Raw genomic sequence first — 21031 nt, 5'->3', positions numbered from 1 at the left:
TTCTTACAAAACACAATCAGTAAGCAGAACGCCATCATCAGACACGTGTGAGTAGTAACGCATGTTATACTCAAACACACAACACAGCTGTTATAGTAAGTTTCATGAAAAGGCACCCCACTACCTGACTGCATGTGTATGCAGAAATAAAGGACATGTAGTTTCATTTAGAATTTTCTCACTTTGTTTAACAGATTAAAGGGGTCGGATTAAAGCCTTGGAAACAAGTCTGCAGACGCTCTATGCGATTGTATAATTGGGAATCCTCACAACACACAGTGCACATGTTGTGAGGATTCTCCGGTGCCAGCATAGGGAAAGGGCACATGTGACCATAAGTATGTGATTTTCATATATGCGGTCATGTGCTGACTAGGTGTGCCCGGCAACGCTCAATACAAGTGAATTAAGAAAGGATGGATAAGTCTAGTTGGAATGTGTGCAAACTGCATACTTGTGGTTACATGTCTGCCTGCTCCAGTAAGCAAATAGCTTTTGAGATGTCATCAATAAAAATCACATTCTACTTTATTGATGTACCATGGTATTCTTATAACTTGATACTCATTACTACCACTGAGCACCTACCTTAGTTACCATCGAGTGGCCACCAAAATTTCTGGAATATCTGCCCGCTCCTGGCGGCAGCACCAGAAAATCGTGATGGCATGCACACTGCACACTATGAAGCTTGACAAGTGTGCAACCACACAGAGGGACTGCAGACTTGAACCACAAGGTTGAACAACCCTATAATATTTATATGGGTTTCCCGCTTTAGACAGTCTCTTTTTGTTAGAAGAACTCTTGAAAAAGTAACCAATCACAGGGTGTCTAGGGATCCCCAAGTGGTCATCTGTATTTTGTAGAGGACTCTTTCAGTGTTTAATTCCTGTGCAGTGCCACCACATGAGAAATCAAACTTTACACAGGGACTAGTAAAATATCTGGACTGTCCATGAAATGCATGGCCATGTCAGGTCCTCCTGGAGGAGTCACTATTTATTGCAGCTCAGATCTCTTGATGGTATAAAAGGGAGCATGTCACCTTGACAATGCTGTGAAATCGGAAGACTTGATGTTATGGAGCAGGAGGGGCTGAGTAGAGCTATATATATAGTTTTGTGAGAAAAAAAATCAGTATGACCTGTGTTTTAATCATTTAAATCTCTGCTTTTTCTGGTCTTTAGGTCCAGTTGGCAGTCAGGTCAATGCCTAACAGATATCTCTGTATGCACATGTATACAAAGAAAGCTTTCAGTCACTGATAAGACAGCCCACTGGACTCAAAACCCTAGAAAGAGCAGGAGTATAGATGATTAAAACCCAGGTTATACTGAACCTTTTCTCACAAAACTATACAATAATCTACGCATCTCTCCCTGCTCTATAACATGGTGCCAGCAGATTGGACTGCATGTTCATAGTCTCAGGTTCCTTTTAAGAAATAAGGGATATCTGCAGGGTTAACCTAATTTCATCTAATGGGGAATAAGGTGAGGATATATCATCACTTTATGATTAGAGATTGACTTCTCCTGATCATTAAGTGATGACATATATTAGAGCTATGGCCATCATTTCATATGTTTAGGAATGCTTCTTTAAAGTTTCTGATATGATCATAAGTCTTAGTATAGCTATAAACATATAAACTCTTAAACACCTTTTTATAGTGGTTTCACATAATGTATATTGAAATATCACCCATTTCATCACAGAGAACCAGTGCAGCAAGTTATATGCTAGACTGGCCATGTGTCATGAGATGGGGCCACTCCCAATTTAATTGTCCCAAATTGTAGTTTTTCTTAATTTGTTGAGATGCCGAGGAATAATGAAGTCACGGAGTGGACATCTTTTTATAAAGGATTTCTAATAAGACGTATAACTTTCTCAGCCTACTCTTTGTGTTAGGGCGTAAATATGGATATATCTAGCTCGAAATACAGGTGATATTTCAGAAAGAGGTTTCCCAACATAGTTGACAAATCATCTGTGAAATGATCTGTCCTTATTTTTCAGTGTCTTATAAAAAAGTATTTGACCCCCTGTTTTATAAACCATGCCCTTTTTAGGGCATGAGGTTTCCCTTTTTAGTGAAACATCAACGCATGTGAGGCAAATTAATGTTCAGTAAATAATTGTTTGACCTTTAACTTTCACGTCAACCTATTTCAGTAACTGAAAGCCCTATATCGGCCCCGCTCATCATATTAAGAACTTTTTTTTAAGAATAAATTATAGTCTGGTTTGCAAACCAGAAAACAGCTCATGATATTGGTAAATAAAAAAAAAACATTGGAAATGTAAAATCTTTTACCTGTCACTGGAAGGTGAAAAAGCGGCAGGCGGGACATAAGAAAGAGCAGCAGCTGGCAGCGGCGAGCCTGGGTACTGGGTATATTGCTCTGCAGAAGCGGGTTGATATGCGGAAGCAGCTGGCACATTTGCATAGTCTAGGCTGGCGGGGGCTGGTGCATGCTGAACTGGGCTACTGGTCAAAGTAAAATTCATTAAGAAAACATTGTTACAAAATCTGTATTTCCTTTTATTACTTTAGCTTTACTATAATCTCAGACATTGGTATATCAATACTATACTCTTTTTTTCTATACCAAAAATTAGTTTTTCTGATACAGAACTCCAAACCCCCTGCATAGACAGATGTAAAACTTAAAAGAAACCTATTAAGAAAAAATAGGTTATTAATGGAGTTTTTATATGAAAGATGTCATGACAGATGTGGCTGCCTCTTTTGGTTGCTGCAGGTGAGTAGAATACTATATTTTAAAGGGACACTGTCACGTCAAATACATATGGGGTTAATCTGCAGCTTAATAGCATTCTAAAGCTGTGCTGCCACAGCTTTGAAAGCTGGGAGGAAACTGGGAGGAAATTAACTCCTGGCAGCCTCCGGCTTTCAGTCAATAAGCACAGCCGATCCGTCTTCCATCACTGAGTATATAGTGAGCGGTGGCTATAACCAATGCTGGCATGACAGACAGCCATGTATCAGTACTGATGCAGTCAGTCAGTGCTGGGGAATGGTTACAGCTGCCGCTCCCTATGCACTGACCAGTGACTGAAGCCACACTTCTATGACTGAAAGCCGGAGGCTGCAGGGAGGAATAAAGTTACATTCCTTCCGGTAACCAGGCTTTCAGTGCAGGAGGACACAGCTTTGGAAAGCAATTAATCTAAAGATTAACCCCAAATCTGAAAGCTAATAATATTTTTTGACATGAAAGGTTCCCTTTAAATCTATGTATATGGAGCATATATTTTCTGTGATATTGATTAAAGCTTGTTGACAGTTTTTTTTTAACCTTTAAAGTTATTTATTTTTGTGCAACTCACAGTTTGCACCAGTCCATTTCTAAAAACAGGGCAGGTTTAGCAGGAAGGGGTGTTATACAGTCACTTAAAATTCATATTTAGAATTGGGATAATCTTACTGCTACAAACTCTCTATTACAACTTGTGGATAAAATGCCGGACATGATATATTCCCCCTACTGAGCTCTGTATTATTATAAAAAATAGAAATATTTAGGATAGGTTAAACATCTCAACAATGCAATTGCAGGGTACCGTTGTGTTATCATGACAGCCAAGAGCCTTCTGAAGGCCCCTATCACTGCCAGGTTTTTAATTCCATTAAACTGCAGTTTCAAATCCCTGAGAGGGATAAAAAACGAGATTAAATTAAAACATTGCAAAATACATAAATAAAAAAATAAAAGAAGCATAAAGACTTTAATGACCCCTTTCCTTGTCCAAAAATAAATATATTTTAATTAAATAAACAAATTGTATTTTTTATTTATTAAAGTCTAATTTATCAACATAGAAAATTAATTTACCCATGTAGCAAGCATTGTGTTATAAATCAAAACAATGGAAATGCAGGAAAATATATTTTTGGGTCCTTTGTCACCAACTGTAAAATGTAATAAAAGGAATTAGGTACCCAAAAATGGTACCATTAAAAACTACATTTCGTCTGGCAAAAAACAAGCCCTCATATAGCAACATTGATTAAATAATGAAAAAGCTAAGGGTCTGTGAAAGCTCTACATTTTTTAAAACAAGTAAAACATATAAAAACCTGTATATCATATGGTATCTAATTAATCGTGCAGACCTGAAAACAACAGGTTATTTTTTACCATACCCTGAATAATGCAAAAGCAAAACCCTAAAAACAATGGCTGAATTGCGTTTTTTATGACCTTTTCACTACTTGGAGTTTGTTTCTACTGTTTTCAGCATATTGTATGGGAAAGTGAAAGGCGTCAATCAAAACTACAACTCCTCTTTGGCTTTGTCGACAGAAAGATATGGCTCTTGGGGACAAAATGGAAAAAAAACCAAAAGTGCAAAAACTGTGCAATTTTAATTTTGGCCAAGAGAGCAGTCCATGTTATTTGGTATTTCCACCGCTGGCACCAAAAACAGCTGATCAGTGGGAGTGCCGACTGTCTGACCCTAGCCAATCAGACAGTAATGACTTATCCTAAGGATAGGCCATCGATGTTAAAGTAGTGCACAATCCCTTTAAGGTTTTAAAATCCACACTGCTGTTCTGTGTATGCTCAGAAACCTACATGATGTGTTGATGAGATTTTTAACATGACTTGAGGCTTGACCCCTGATCTTTTAAGACCCTAGAAGTGCACCTCCGTGTTTGTACAATAGCTGAGCACTTGCGGCTCCACTTTTAATTCTCCCCAGGGCTACACTTTGGTAAGCTGATAATTTTATAAAATGTATAATGTTTTAAAATTTGATTGTTCGTTATTGGGTTTTTAGATGGCAAACATTAAAGCACTGATCGACTTGATGAAAGTTAATAGTCAACCAAAAAAATGATCTGACATGTTGGATATTTTCGTATGACTATTGTCAATCACATAGTGATGATTGCTCGGTGTTGACGCTTATTAAACTGTTTGGAAAATGTGTGGCTTCATCTCAAAGATACATTGTACAATCTGATTTGAAATGTGCATAGAGAGGTTGTGCAAATGAATATTCATACAAGGATCTATCATTCATTCTAAGGCGGGCTTTGCACGTTGCGACATCGGTAACAATGTGTTACCGATGCTGCAGCGATAGTCCAGCCCCCGTCGCACGTGCGATATCTAGTGAAAGCTGCCGTAGCGATTATTATCGCTACGGCAGCTTTACACGCACATACCTGCCATGCGACGTCCCTCTGGCCGGCGACCCGCCTCCTTCCTTAGGGGGCGGGTCGTGCGGTGTCACAGTGACGTCACACGGCAGGCGGCCAATTGAAGCGGAGGAGCGGAGATGAGCAGGATGTAAACATCCTGCCCACCTCCGTCCTTCTCATTGCAGCCGGCGGCAGGTAAGGTGAAGTTCCTTGCTCCTGCGGCTTCACACACAGCGATGTGTGCTGCCGCAGGAGTGAGGAACAAAATCGTACCTGTCGCTGCACCGGCATTATGGAAATGTCGGAGGCTGCAGTGATGATACGATAACGACGCTTTTGCGCTCGTACATCGTATCAAAAAGGTTTTACACGTTGCGATATCGACTGCGATGCCGGATGTGCGTCACTTTCGATTTGACCCCATCGACATCGCACGTGCAATATCGCAACGTGCAAAGCCGCCCTAAGATTGTTCATCACATGTGTATGAGATATTTCAATCTGGCCATGCTTGCAAGATTTATTGTATCAACAGACACAGGAAGAGGAAACATCTTCTTATCATTAAAGGGGGAGGGTGGTGGGAATTAATGACAGTTATATTGTATTGCTGGAAGTCAAGAAAAGGTAAAACAAACAAAAAACACAACAACTCTCTAGCTATATAGGAAGATAAGGCTCGCCATACATGTCCCATAGTCAGTGGAAGAGGGGCTGTACTCCATCACTTCCTCCATCACTTCCTAAAGACTGAAAACAGTCTATGATATTTCTCTGCCAAGTGACTTCCATTCATTTCAGCTTCTATAAAACAGACACCCTACTGTGGGACATAGGAAGGAATTGTGTGTGTGGTATCCCACAACGTGGCCATCTCCATGGGATAGCAGAAGTGTAGAGTGCTTCACACTAATGCTGTGATTTTCTATGTATATTGAATATTATAGCATATAGTGAAGACCTGCTGACAGGCAGCACTCAGAGCTTCCCCTGTGCCGTCAGCCAATGACTGCAGCAGTATGAGTCACATGTGAGTGGGAGGAGCTAACTCCAGCTATGCAGTGAAGTAGAGTCAGATGAGAGGAAAAAGGGGGAGTTGTCATCCTCCATTTTGAGAGGATTTCTAACTCATTGCTAGAACGATAAGTTGCCTCAGAGGTGACGCACAGCTCAGCACAAAATAAGGAATGTAGTTTTATGATTAAAGATTAACTGCACCAACTACCACCACCATCAGACTCTACTGTGCACCACACGAGGTTACCACAATATTTGGCGCCACAAACAGGATGTTACCTCAGTGCCTTATATACACTGAAGAGAGTGTTAGTATATGCTGTTGATATTGAAGGAATTGATGAGGAAATTACCTCAGACAGTGTCTTTATTTACTGCCTCAAAAGAATTTACACTGCGCCACAGCTGTACCAGTGGCGGCTTTATTTGAAAAAGTGACATCCTTTTCTCCTAAGCTAAAATTTCCTCTGCTGCCCCCCGACAAACAGGGGAGAGGCAGGCAACAGGGAAAAAAGCTTTTCCAACAATCCCAAAATAGGCCATATCATTAACTCCTTAGGCTATGTTCACACACTGCATCTTTGGCGCTTTTTGGAGGTCACAAAGACGCACCTAAATGCTTGCATTTCCTTCCCCCAGCAAAGTCTATGAGATTTCTATTTTGCTGTCCACACTGTGCATCTTTTTTTGGCTGCGTTTTTGAAGCTGCAGCATGTCAGTTGTTTTTGCGTTTTTTGAGCCTTTCCAGTCAATAGATTTGACTTAAAAAGCGTATTGGACAAAATGCAGTAAAAACGCGGTAAAAGCAGTTCAAAAACGAATAAAAAACGTATGCTTTTTTTTATGCATTTTTGCCGTGGGTGTGTTTTCTGTGCATGTTTTGGGGCCAAAAACTCTGCATCTTAAGATGCACTGTGTGAACAAAGCCTTTGGCATCAAAAAACACACCCTCGGGAAAAACGAATAAAAAACACATGCATTTTTTGACCCGTTTCTACCACATTTTGCCCAAAGCATTTTTAAAGTCACATCTATTGACTGGAAGTGATCAAAAATGCTGTAAAAACGCAAAATAATTTTCAATAACGCGGCCAAGATGCAGCCAAACAAAGATGCCCAGTGTGGACAGCAAAAAAGAAATCTCATAGACTTTGCTGGGAGATGGAAATGCATGCATTTAGGTGCATCTTTGTGACCTCAAAAATGCACCAAAAATGCAGTAAAAGATGCCATGTGTGAACATAGCCTTATTGTAAAAAGTGACATCCTTTTCGCCTAAGCAAAAATTTCCTCTGCTGCCCCACAACAAAGAAGGGAGAGGCAGGTAGTATGAAAAAAGTGCTTTTCCAAGAATACCAAAATAGGCCTTAACCCCTAAAGGATCTGGCAATTTTGCACTTTGTGCTTTTGTGTTTTCCTCTCCTTCTTCCCAAAGGCATAACTTGCTATATTTCCAGAAACACAGCTTTATGAAGGCTTTTTTGGTGCGATGGGTTGTGGTTTTGATTGACACATTTCCTTTTACCATGTAATATCTATCCGAATAATCTGACATTGGAATCATCCCGGTCAGTACAAGTGCAGCGATACCAAACCAATTTGTTGTATATGAGATGTTTTGATTTCTTTTTATTGCATTTTAGGGAGGTGTGCTGACTGAAAAAAATGCAAAAAATTTGTTTTTTTTTTTCTTTACGATGTTTACTATATGGGTTTACTACTTTTAACTTTTGAGAGGTCAGACGTATGGAAACCGCTTATACCAAATATGCATATTTATTTTTTAATTTCATTATTTTTATTAGGGGAAAAGCCAACAAGGCACTGGATCCTGTATTTACATAATTGCTCGTTCTATATATTGCAATATTACTGTATTGATGTGTTTAGAGGAAATAGCCCCCCCGTTGCCATGACTTCCCATTGGCACCCAATTTTTGCATTGTGGGGAGCCAGATACAATTGCATCATTTAAGTGCTCTTGTCAGTGATTGCTAGTGGCAACTAAATGGTTAAGCAGGAGTGACTGAAACATGCTCCAGTTCCTGCGGTTAGGCTTGAGTCACACACCCATGTTTTGCAGTCTGAGTACAGACCATGGTACACGGACCGGTCGGGGGTCTCCTGACAAGAACTTGGTAGCTTCATAGGCACATGAGGCTTTTGTGTTCTGGTCAAGAGAACCACGTCAAGTCCATGGATTTGAGTCTATACTATGAATAATTAACATGCATGGTTAACAGAGCCGGTGTAGTAGACCAAATTAATCCCTTCCCAGATTGAGCCCAGAGTATACCCTGGGGATTAACTGTAGTAGATCATAATATAACCTTGAGGTATAAAATTACCTAGGACAAACTATACCCCTTCAGACCAGAATACACCAATCTAACATGGAACTCGGGTATAGTCTGGTCCAGACCACACCGGGGAATAAACTCTATACCTGGGGGTGTAAAATAGTACTGTGCTTACATTCAACTGACAGTAGATGGCGCTGTGTTTGGAGTTTTAAGATTTGTCAGTTAACTTCCTCACTTCATTTACCAGACAAAGCTGAACTCCGAGTAAAATGTTGAAAAATTAAGTAATTCTTGTGTCTTTCACTCAATGCTACTGATAGGGGTATAATAAGGCCTGAGGGGTATATGTTGGCCTAGGCCAATTTATAACCCAGAGCATAATGTATCCTAGGCCACTTTAACCCAAAGTATAGTCTGGACTGTGGGTATACTGTGACCTATTACATCGGCATCAGCCCAGTATGGTAGGGGCTCAGCTCCTGAGCCCACACGATACATAGGAACCTGACGTAGGACTTACTAATACATCCCTCATGGGGAAGGGGTTAAATCAGGGGCGGGCATATCATTGGTACATCCTATGTGAACGCACAGGGGCCCAAGGGGTAAGGCATACCTCCCAACTTTTAAAGAAGGAAAAGAGGGACAAAGTTTGCGGCGCGCGTAGCGCGCCGCGGCACATTTTTAGGCCACGCCCCCTAACCACACCCATTTCACAGTCACGCCCATATCCACTCCCCATCCACACCCATTCAGCACGGACACGCAGGCAGCCGGCGGGCCTCCAGAAAGGACACGCAGGCAGCCGGCGGGCCTCCAGCACGGACACGCAGGCAGCCGGCGGGCGTCCAGCACGGACACGCAGGCAGCCGGCGGGCCTCCAGCACGGACACGCAGGCAGCCGGCGGGCCTCCAGCACGGACACGCAGGCAGCCGGCGGGCCTCCAGCACGGACATGCAGGCAGCCGGCGGGCCTCCAGCACGGAGACGCAGGCAGCAACAGTGAGGCGGCCGGTCGCCCGCACAGTGAGGCGGCCGGTCGCCTTCACAGACAGGCGGCCGGCCGCCCGCCTTCACAGACAGGCGGCGGGCCGCCCGCACAGAGAGGCGGCCAGCCGCCCGCACAGAGAGGCGGCTGGCTGCCCGCACAATGAGGCGGCGGGCCGCCCGCACAGACAGGCAGCGGGGGGGCGCCCGCACAGACAGGTGGCGGGTTGCCGCACAGAGAGGCGCGGGCCGACCGCACAAAGAGGCGGCCTGAACAGAGAGGCAGCCGGTCGCCTTCACAGACAGGCAGCCGGCCGCCCGCACAGACAGGCGGCGGGCGGCGCCCGCACAGACAGGCGGCGGGGGGCGCCCACAGACAGACGGCGGGGGGCGCCCGCACACACAGGCGGCGGGGGGCGCCCGCACAGACAGGCGGCAGGGGGGCGCCCGCACAGACAGGTGGCGGGCCGACCGCACAGACAGGCGGCCGGCCGACCGCACAGACAGGCTCCAGCCGGGGGTGAGGGGGGAGGGAGGGAAATCAGCGCTGGGGTGATTCGTTTACTGTACCAGCAGCAGCACAGGCAGCGCTCCTCTCTATGCCACGTCTACTAGGATGGTAGGAGGGAAAATCAGGGAGGCGGAGAGAGAGTGGGTGGGCGGAGCCCGGGAGCCGGCCGTCCTGCTAGTGGCAACGGGACAAACAACGTAAAGCGAGAAAGTCCCGCTGTATCCGGGACGGTTGGGAGGTATGCAGCATGTTAGAATGTGTATATAAGATCCCACTGATGGTGGCCGCAGCTTATAGGCCCCAAATCTGGTGACAGGTTCCCTTTAAAGTGAACCTGTCAGGTGCAATATGCACTCAGAGCCAGGAGCAGTTCTGGGTACATATTGCTAATCCCTGCCTAACCGTCCCTGTATACACTAGCATAGATAAAGAGATCAAGAACAAATATTTTTAAAGATCTTATATCTTATGCTAATGAGCGTGGGGACTAGTCACAAGGGCGTTACTTCACTTGGCTAGTCGGCTCGCATAGCATGTTAGCATGTTATTACGCCCCTGTGTGAGTACTAACACGCTATGTGAGCCGACTAGCCAAGTGAAGTAACGCCCTTGGGACTAGTCCCCGCGCTAATTAGCATAAGATATGAGCTCTTTAAAAATACTTTTTCTATAGATGCCTTTATCTATGCTAGTGTATACAGGGACAGTTAGGGAGGGATTAGCAATATACACCCAGAACTGCTCCTGGCTCTCAGTGCAGATTGCACCTGATAGGTTCCCTTTAAAGGGAACCTGTCACCAGAAATTTAGCAAAAAAAATAAAAGATTCCCCTCTGCAGCTCCTGGGCTGCATTCTGGAAAGGTTCCTGTTGCTATTGTGCCCCCTTTGAGACCTAAAAAAATACTTTATGAAGTCTTACCTTTTTGTATGCAAATCTGTTTTTATGGTCACGGGGGCGGGCTGCCTGGCGTCCATTATTCCCCCTCTTGCCGCTGTACGCCGTCCCCCATTGCTCATTTCCATACATGAGGACGCCTTCCTCATGTAACTGTCCTCCTGAAGTTTTGTGCATGCCCAGTGCCACTCTCGCGGGACTGAGCACTGTGCAAAGTGTGAACGCTTTTGAGGTGATTGCGCAGGCGCGAGATTATGGGCGGCGCTGTGATTGTCATCAGCAGCGTCATCCAAGTACCCACCCATAATCTCGTGCCCACGCTTCTCACTCTGCCTCCACTGTTATGCGCAAGCACTGTCCATATGAACCATGTTACCTATTACCGTGGGCGCGAGATTATGGGCGGCGCTGTGATTGTCATCAGCAAAGTCATCCAAGTACCCGCCCATAATCTCGTGCAAGCAGTAATAGGTAACATGGTTCATATGGCCAGCACTTGCGCATAACGGTGGAGTCAGAGGGAAAAGTGCGGGCACGAGATTATGGGCGGGTACTTGGTTAACGCTGCTGATGACAATCACAGCGCCGCCCATAATCTCGCGCCTGCGCAATCACCTGAAAAAGCGTTCACATGCGCAAAACTTCGGGAGGACAGTTACATGAGGAAGGCGTCCTTGTGTATGTAAATGAGCAATGGGGGACTGCGTAAAGCGGCAGGAGGGGGAATAACGGACGCCAGACAGCCCGCCCCCGTGACCATAAAAACACATTTGCATACAAAAAGGTAAGACTTCATAAAGTATTTTTGTAGGTCTCAAAGGGGGCACAATAACAATAGGAACCTTTCTAGAAGCAGCCCAGGAGCTGCAGAGGGCAATCTTTTATTTTTATTGTGAAATTTCTGCTGACAGGTTCCCTTTAACTGGTAGGGGAGCCAGGATAAAGCAGAGCTGAAGCTGTTGGGAAGCTAGGACCCAGCAGCTCTACAGGCAGGAGACCACTGATCGGTAAGCTAATAGAAGCCTGCAGATGTCACTCTGCATAGGTTATTACTGGCCAGTGCTATCTGCAGGAGAGAGAAGTGCTGATTGCACGGTCTCCTCAGCTTCCTGATTCCCGTGTGTCTGCAGCAGTGAGAAGCCGCACACGGGAATCAGAGAACAGCTGCAGAGAAACGCAGGCTCCGGAGCTGGGGATGTCCGCTCTGGGGGAGGGGGGGTCGGCTCTGGTGCAGGGGGGGGCAGCTCTGCTGCAGGGGGGGTCGCTCTGCTGCAGGGGGGGGGGTCGCTCTGCTGCAGGGGGGGGGGGTCGCTCTGCTGCAGGGGGTGATTCATACCTCAGCAGCAGTCACAGGCGTTTCAAGGTGCGCGCTCGGCTCTGTAATGAATAGAAGGGAGAAACAGCGAGGCGGGGCTACAGTGGGTGGGCGGAGCACGGGACAAACAGCCTCACGGGCGGGACTCGGGATCAAAGGCTCAGAAGAGGGACTGTCCCGCTGTATCCGGGACGGTTGGGAGGTATGGGTAAGGGGGCCCATTAACACCTCGAAAGCAGGTGGAATTGTGGATTTTAATGAGCTTTTGGGCAGAAAAGGATCCATATTTGTTCTTGCACAGGGGCCCTCTGCTGTCTGTGTCCGCCAGTGGGTTAAAGAGGTAACTGCATATTTTTATGTATGTAGGTTAGATATAACTCAATAGGTGCTTGTAGCCAATAAAAATGATCCTTCTTTTTGTAGAGGTCTGATTTTTCAATTATGAGAAATCTAGCCTAGAAATTATATACAAATCAGGCTGGAAATGCACTTGGGGGATGTCATTGTAATTGACTGCTTTTCCAAGTACATTGATACCCCAATTCACTTCTATCTTGATTTCTATATGGTTTCTATGCTATATTTCTCTTTACTGGCACATCAGAATAGTACAAAAGTATTATTTTTATTGTGTACAACACCTTTTCAGCCATCCTGCTTCTTCTATATGTAAATTTGTGACAGATTCTTTTTAAGAGATTAATAGATCTGGTGTAAGCTCAGTGGCACCCTCTAGTGACAGCTGGAGGAAAATGCCATGCTGTCTTTTAAATCTATGTCTATGTAATATATTTGTAGTTCTGTATAAGAAAAACAAACTTTTTATATCACCTGAAACAAAGATAATAACATATCATGCATGGTTTATCAATATGATTGTCATTTTGAGGGCAATTGATTAGTGAGCTATAACCAATCATTTATATATTCTGCATTGCCATACAATGGATTATGACAAAACGGGTAATTTCAGTAAGCAATATTATCATAGCACTTGTCTTGTAATTATAATTTCTTGCCAAGCCATTCCAAGTATCCCTGAAATACACATACCGAATGCAAGAATAACTGTTCTGCAACCATTGAGAATACGATCCATATGGTAACATCCAGTATAGACAAATTAGATGTGTTGGATTATTTGTATAGGCAATATATATACTCTACATGTGAATAAATATACTAAATGCACAGTACAACATGGATCCAATATTTTTGGGTGAAAATGTGAACGCAGCTGTGTAAATGGAGATCCATCAGTAATTCTATGTACAGATAAGTGATCACAAGATATAGATTCTTTCAGAAAGAAACTGTTTTCTGCTTTTTGTGGCCCACCCTATTATAGCATGAGAATAATATACCATCATCTGGTCTATAGATTGAGGACGTGAATAGTGAGTGGAGCTAAGTGGTATCTATGACTATACATAAAAAGGTGAAGACATATTTCTCCACAATATTAGAAAGAAAAATAAATCATTCATTCTGTAGGTGGGAAAAGCAGTAAACATACGTGGCATAGAGGGAACATAAAAGATAAGCTGCATATATGGATAGGATGGAAGAGAAGTGAATGGACACAATGCACACCGGGGAATAGCTAAGATAACATTACGCAGAAAAGGGAAATAACATAAAGATTACATTCTATAGATAGAGAGGAGAACATAATCGATGTAAAAGTAAAGATTGACATGGAGACATGTAGTGGGATGGAAAATGTTACGCAGCTGCTGAAAAAACAATGTAAATATTTCAAACCATGAGAAGAAAGCATTGACGGGAAATGATGTAGATAAGTGTAGACTGATTCTACACAGGAGGCACACAGATTCTACTGAGAATATGGAGATTTCTGTCTAGAAGGCCACATTTACTACATAGTTTTGATCAGTATTTTCCATCAGTGTTTGTAAGGTAAAACCTATGAAAGGATCAAAAAGAGAAAAAGTTCATTGGAAATACTTATACTTCTGTGTTTTGACCAACTCTTGGTTTTGGCTTACAAATACTGCAATGTGAACAGAACCTTAGACGTCATTCTCTTGTACATTGGATACTCTGCTCTCAGCCTTCATAAATTCTATCCAAAAATGCAGGACAAAATAGAATAGCATGCTGTTTTTCAATTACATGCCAGACAACACTACAGAAACCCAACACAGCTCTCTAAAGTCAATGAGCCCTGTTGTTGATGCTGCTAGTGTCTGTCATGTGATGTATCTGACACTGGATGGAGAAGAAGAATTGAAAAGAATGCAGATATGAACAGTGCTTAAACCAATCATTTTACTCCTATACATATTAATTATTACTTTATATGGTGAATGTTTTGTGTATAGTATTGAAATATTATTGTATCAGAAAAAGTTTGCACCTAATGTTGATTAAACCAACTGACATTGGCTATGTTTGCTTCATACTAATGTGTAAAATTATACTTGTAGCTTAACAAGAAGTGTAAGGGATACTCAGAAAAATTCTGTGCACAAATGCAGCGTTCATAAGCAGGAGAGCAAGAAAACATGTTGGCATTTAGCTTATTAGCAGGAAACATGCTATCATATCGGAAGCGCACATGGAATAATAGGGCAGGTTTTTGTTAGACAGGTCCACTGAAAGACTGCGTTGGCTAAAATGAATGCTTCATAGATGGCCAAACCTTATTTAAGGACCAGTGAAAAAAGTGAAAGTGTACAGGGAACACAAGGCAATATTCTGAGCTGTATTTGAACCATAAATTTATAAAGATACTTAGGTAATTCCCAAAATAACCTTCAGGTAGGGGATAACTTGTTGTTCACTGGTGGGTCTATCTGCATGGACCACTAGAGCTTTTAGAACAGGGGATTTGTGTGCAAACTGAGTCCTCAATTCTCTACCTAATTTTCTATAAACTTAAGTAGGAACGTGCTACACAAAGCATAGAATTAAGGTTTTTGAGGAGTAAAAACTTCTTCAATAACTGGTGAAATGGAAAATGAAAAGTAAATATAACAACCACTTAGATTGCTTCTTTCATTTCTCAAAGGTACTTTTTTTTGCACCAGTTTTCATGACTCTCTCCTTAAATTGGCAACCGGCCATGAAGCTGTGATTAACTGGTTCTAATGCAGTTCTGCAGAAATCAATCAAGGGCCAGGGGTTGTCTTTACCACAACGTTAAGTGCTAAAGGTCAGAAAAAACACACACCTCTTATCTTCATTTAAAAACATAAAATATGTAATAGTCCACAAAAAAAAACAAAAACCCAAAAAAGATAAAAGGGTAAATGAAAATATGAAACCAAAGCATTGTTAGGAATGTAGTATATTTCTGACCAAAAACTTCAAGATTTAAATTGTTATGAGGTTAATGTCTGTTACCTTATACCTTTTATAAGAGGATATAACTGGGGGTGAGGGCTTAAGCACTCTCTGGCTGGTATAAGTGGGTTGTCTTGGACTTTTGTCGGCCCCAAACCTCACGGAGTAACCTCTGGTGGGTACTGCATTTGTTTGGATAGGATTGCCATTCATTGTTGAAGACTTAGAAGGCTGCCAAACCTTATAGATGACACTTTGTGGCACTGAAGTACCTGTAGGACTGGGTGATAGAAATTACAATGTGCATTCAGCACATTCCAACGAAAGGGATAAGTAAAAGTTATCACACTGGTATGACTTATTTAGAGAGGTCGCTCTATAATCTGGCTCCATGTGTACCATGGTCTGTCATACATGGTAAGAATTAAAACCCTAAATCATCAAACTGCATCAGGAAGTGATCTCACTATTTGGACCAATGGTTAATAGAAATCTAGTTAAACTGCAAATAATATGGTTTACAAAAACCTTTTCTACTCCCTGATGATTTAGAAGACATAATAATAATAATTTTTACAAGAAAAGTGGAATATATGATGTCCATATCGTTAAGCTGGAAGCTCAATTAACTGCAGAAGTTACCTTGCTTCAGGAGATTTGGGAGTATTTTCCTTGCCGCTGTGAAAGAAGAGGATATGGTGAACGTGCTTAAGGAATAATGTGGTTGGAGAATAATGCAGGTGTTCCATTATCAGACATACCTGCCATTTGTGAGTAACATTTTAACCATGACTCACTCAGTCCATCACGGTAATATATAATTTTACGGTTTAAATGTAATATTCTTTGTTTTTAGATTTAAGCCATGTGACATAGGCTCTGTGCACATGGCAATATTTTGACTTTCCTTAAGCACTCCTTGCTGATCTCATCTTGTTGTTGAATGGGATCTCATCCTGTCGTTGACTGTAAATGTATGAAAGACCCTTCCATACAAATTAATACACAGTTTAGTCTTTCTTAAAGTGTACCCCAAGCAAAGAAAAATGCAGTGTTCTTAGATCTTTTTTTAAAATACCTTCATGAGATGTTTCCCTTCAAAGCTTATCTGTATTATAGAGAGTTTTCTACTTCATACTCACTAATATTAAGTTGAGTCACTGCCATACAGTATATAAGGCATCCTCCCACTAGGGGAAGTGCCTGAGCAACATTTTCAATAACTTCATTTCCATTTAGCTACATAGTTGTCAAGTCCTGTTGCCTGCTGTCCAGCTATCCGTACCTGTCACCCTGTTCTGGCTGTGCCATCTGTACTCGCTTGTTTGCCTAGTGGTCCTATCTGCCTTAGTCATCCCAGCTGTACCCATCAAGACTAGAGATTCTCTCTGTCTGCTGAGTGGTCCTGTTTACCTGAGCTACCCCAGCAGCACCTGTCAGCACAAGATACTCTGCCAGCCTATACCTGAGCCTGTCTATACCTGAGCCCATTCCTGTCCTGAGGTTCAGCTTCCACAGTCCTAGTCCAGGAGTGATACCTGGGGTCTGCTTCAGTTGGCACTTAATCAAGCCCTTTCCACATTTCGGTAAGCCCGAATTCCAGCTGTGGTCCAGTCGGTCCACTCCCACTCGCCTCCTCATCACAAACATGTGTAACATCTATCATGTAGCTATCTCTTTATCTATCTATTCATGTATTTATTTCTATTCTGAAATGAATAGTCTGTAGCCTGCAACCTAACTTGAAATTAAAAGCTGTATATGACATAAATAGAACTGTGATGTAAATTAAGTTTCTGAGTAAAGTACTGGAGGTGCATTCTAAAAAAGGTGCAAAATTAAATTGCTACAGATAAAAAGGCTCTTGTAACCTTGACTTATGGTGAGTCATGGATTTCAATGCATCTGGTGAAGCTAAAGTGGAGAGATGAATCATAAGTTGTAAAACAAAATGTGAACACAATAATATACCAAGAACCTCCAAAAAAACATGCAATACAAGTTAAGAATCACTCTCAAAGCAAGTAAGTGAAAGCGTGTTGTAGAATAAAGCAAGGTGTTCCAGATGAAGTAGTCTAGGTATTAGGTCTAGGTATTGTATCAGTAGCAGGGTAAGGCTTCTAGCAGCATTAGGCCTTTTGTTTATTTAAATTTGCTTTTGCCTCATTTTTTTATGAAAGAAGGAAAATATAATGTTTTTCACCTATACATAATGTGTGGGAATTTTTTTTATTAGATAGCAGGGAATGGACAAATGTTAGAGGAATGGGTGGGGAGAAGGAAACAAAAATTGATTAAGAGAAACATACATTACGAGTGGTAGTCACGTTGCTGGAAAAGACTGATCTATCGTTATTACATTATAATCTTTATTGTATTTGAGCTCATAATTTTTAGTCCCAAAAATTATTAACAGTAATCTTATTGTCGCTGCGTTTCATATCATTCAGCGTATTAAATGTTTACGAAAAATAGAAAAAAAAATAGACTAAGTGCACAATACATCCTTATGACATGGATGTTGTTGAAAAAAATGGAAGAACAGAGAGCCATGAGCAAGTCTCAGACTGCTTTAAGTCTGTGGCCTGCCAGATAAATGAAGCCCAGGGAACTCATCAGACTAGGATAACATCACTTCATCTCACCACCTGAGTTATGCTGGGTGTAGAGACAAGGAGCAGAACTGCATCCCTCATCATTGACATAGGGTCAAGTGACTTTTACTGTTTTTGAAAAAACAAAACAAAACACACAAACAAGGATTGGAACTAATATTTGTAGGGGCTCAAAGGAAATGCTGTTAAGATATGGAGGTACTATTAATATATGGGAGCTTTATTATTATGGTAGCACAATGGGACATTGATGATGTATGGTGACCAGTGATGAGCAAGCACCACCATGCTCAGGTGCTTGGTACTCGTAACGAGCAGTTGGATGCTCAAACGGGCTCGACTCATGTACCGAGTATAATGGAAGTCAATAGTGAACTCTAGCACTTTTCTGGAAGATCTTCAGGAGAAATGTTCGAGTTCCTTTTTGACTTCCATTATACCCGGTACCCGAATCGAGCCTGTCTGAGCTTCCGACTGCTTATTACAAGTACTAAGCACCTAAGCATGGTAGTGCTCACTCATCACTAATGGTGACATAATGGGGTATTAACAATATAAATTAATAGTGATCTAATAGTCAGCAGACTTTAGATCACTATTATCTTCGATCTGTATATAGACAATTATATTATTTAAACTATTAATCTTCCCCTTTTTGTGTAAATTAGCTGTTTCCACCTGTTTGATTGTTATATTTATTATGATAGATATTATATTGAGTTTTTCTAATAGTATGGCCACGCTGTCCTATTTGGATTATTGAGTGTTTTTAAATATTTTATGGGCAGGTTTTGTTTTTTTTACATTTTTGTTCTGATAAAGTCCCTTTATGATTATTGAGTTATAGTGGATGAAAAGTTAATAATACAGTTTATGGTCCAAGGGTAATTTATTGATTTCTGTCATTTATTATTGAGACCTTGCACTAATAATACAATTGTAATTTGGTATGGGGATTTTGATAATTATTCCCACTTAAAACAGATTGCAGTAGAAAAAATAAGACCTTTGTTCTCAGGTATTAAAGAAATTATTACAATAAAGCCTGCTTTACACGTTGCAATTAGTTGTACAATCGCATTTGCGATGTGACACGCCCAGGTTGCATACGGGATCTTATGAGATTGCACGTAGGTCGTTCATTTGCTGTCACACGAGCGTTAGTAGTCTATGTTAAATTGATCAATTTTATGTGCGATCCTTTAGATCATGTGTTCTGTGACGTATGCATTGGGCACCTTTTTTTTTTTTTTTTTTTTTATTTATTGACTTGCCAAGCGTGTGTAATGTGTAGGGATGCGTTTTTACAATGTCATCTGCCATTCAGCTCTGCTACATGGCCGCTGACAGCAGACACAGACAGCCATGTAGCAGAGCTGAATGGCCGCTGACAGCAGACACAGAAAGAGCCGCACTGTCAGAATGAACCCGGGTGAACGTCACCCGACTTCATTGCCATGCTGCGGCTCTGTCTGTGCCGCGCCCTGATTAGCGGCCACCTGTGAAGGACTCACCGGTGACCGCTAATCCCCTGAGTAACTGAATTGAGCAGCCCTCTCTCATATACTCACCGATCCCCGATCCCCGGCGCTGCACGGCGTTCACACTGCTCCGGCGGCTTTTACTATTTTGAAAAAGCCGGCCGCCCATTAAACAATCTCGTATTCCCTGCTTACCCCGCCCACCGGCACCTATGATTGGTTACAGTGAGACACGCCCCCACACTGAGTGACAGGTGTCACACTGCACCCAATCACAGCAGCCGGTGGGCGTGTCTATACTGTGCAGTGAAATAAATAATTAAAAAAAATGGCGTGCGGTCCCCCCCCAATTTTAAAACCAGCCAGATAAAGCCATACGACTGAAGGCTGGTATTCTCAGGTTATGGGGAGCCCCCCAGCCTAACAATATCAGCCAACAGCCGCCCAGAATTGCCGCATACATTATATGCGACAGTTCTGGGACTGTACCCGGCTCTTCCCGATTTGCCCTGGTGCGTTGGCAAATCGGGGTAATAAGGAGTTATTGGCAGCCCATAGCTGCCAATAAGTCGTAGATTAATCATGTCAGGCATCTATGAGACACCCTCCATGATTAATCTGTAAATTACAGTAATTAAACACACACACCCGAAAAATCATTTATTAGAAATAAAAACACAAACATATACCCTGTTTAACCACTTTAATCAGCCCAAAAAAGCCCTCCATGTCCGGCGTAATCCAGGATGGTCCAGCGTCGCTTCCAGCGCTGCTGCATGGAGGTGACCGGAGCTGCAGAATACACCGCTGCTGCTCCGGTCAGCTTCACACAGCAACTGAAGACAGCCGCGCGATCAGCTGAGCTGTCACTGAGGTTACCCGCTGTCACTGGATCCAGCGGTGGCCGCGGGTAACTTCAGTGACAGCTCAGCTGATCGCGCTACTCACCGCCGCTCCTCTCACCTCTACGCAGCTAATGAAGGCAATAGCGCGATCAGCTGAGCTGTCACTGAGGTTACCCGCTGTCACTGGATGCAGCGGTGGATGCAGCGGTGGCCGCGGGTAACCTCAGTGACAGCTCAGCTGATCGCGCTACTCACCGCCGCTCCTCTCACCTCCACGCAGCTAATGAAGGCCATAGCGCGATCAGCTGAGCTGTCACTGAGGTTACCCGCGGCCACCGCTGCATCCACCGCTGCATCCAGTGACAGCGGGTAACCTCAGTGACAGCTCAGCTGATCGCGCGGCTGTCTTCAGTTGCTGTGTGGAGGTGACCGGAGCAGCGGCGGTGTCTTCTGCAGCTCCGGTCACCTCCATGCAGCAGCGCTGGAAGCGACGCTGGACCATCCTGGATTACGCCGGACATGGAGGGCTTTTTAGGGCTGATTAAAGTGGTTAACCAGGGTATATGTTTG

The 21031-nt window shown here is 42.9% G+C and overlaps 1 protein-coding gene across 7 annotated transcripts in view; it reads right to left on the bottom strand.

Moving 5' to 3' along the window:
* The window catches only part of LDB3 (LIM domain binding 3), a 282469-nt gene that overhangs the window by 95940 nt on the left and 165498 nt on the right, over positions 1-21031 (bottom strand). For 2 of the 7 annotated variants that reach the window (XM_075348991.1, XM_075348993.1), the window contains exons 1-2: positions 16163-16272; positions 15588-15800 (exon numbers count right to left, since the gene is read on the bottom strand). The exons of 4 other annotated variants lie outside the window; for them this stretch is intronic. In XM_075348991.1, coding sequence (XP_075205106.1) covers positions 15588-15800; positions 16163-16269 — 320 coding nt within the window. In that variant the 5' untranslated portion in view covers positions 16270-16272. Of the gene's footprint in view, positions 1-2323; positions 2498-15587; positions 15801-16162; positions 16273-21031 lie in introns of those variants that run through there. One more of the 7 variants, XM_075348992.1, reaches the window with a different exon arrangement.

Source organism: Anomaloglossus baeobatrachus, chromosome 5 (assembly GCF_048569485.1).
Source record: "Anomaloglossus baeobatrachus isolate aAnoBae1 chromosome 5, aAnoBae1.hap1, whole genome shotgun sequence".
NCBI lineage: Eukaryota > Metazoa > Chordata > Amphibia > Anura > Aromobatidae > Anomaloglossus > Anomaloglossus baeobatrachus.
Note: the sequence above shows the minus strand (reverse complement) of the source record. Positions and strands in the feature narration are given on the sequence as shown.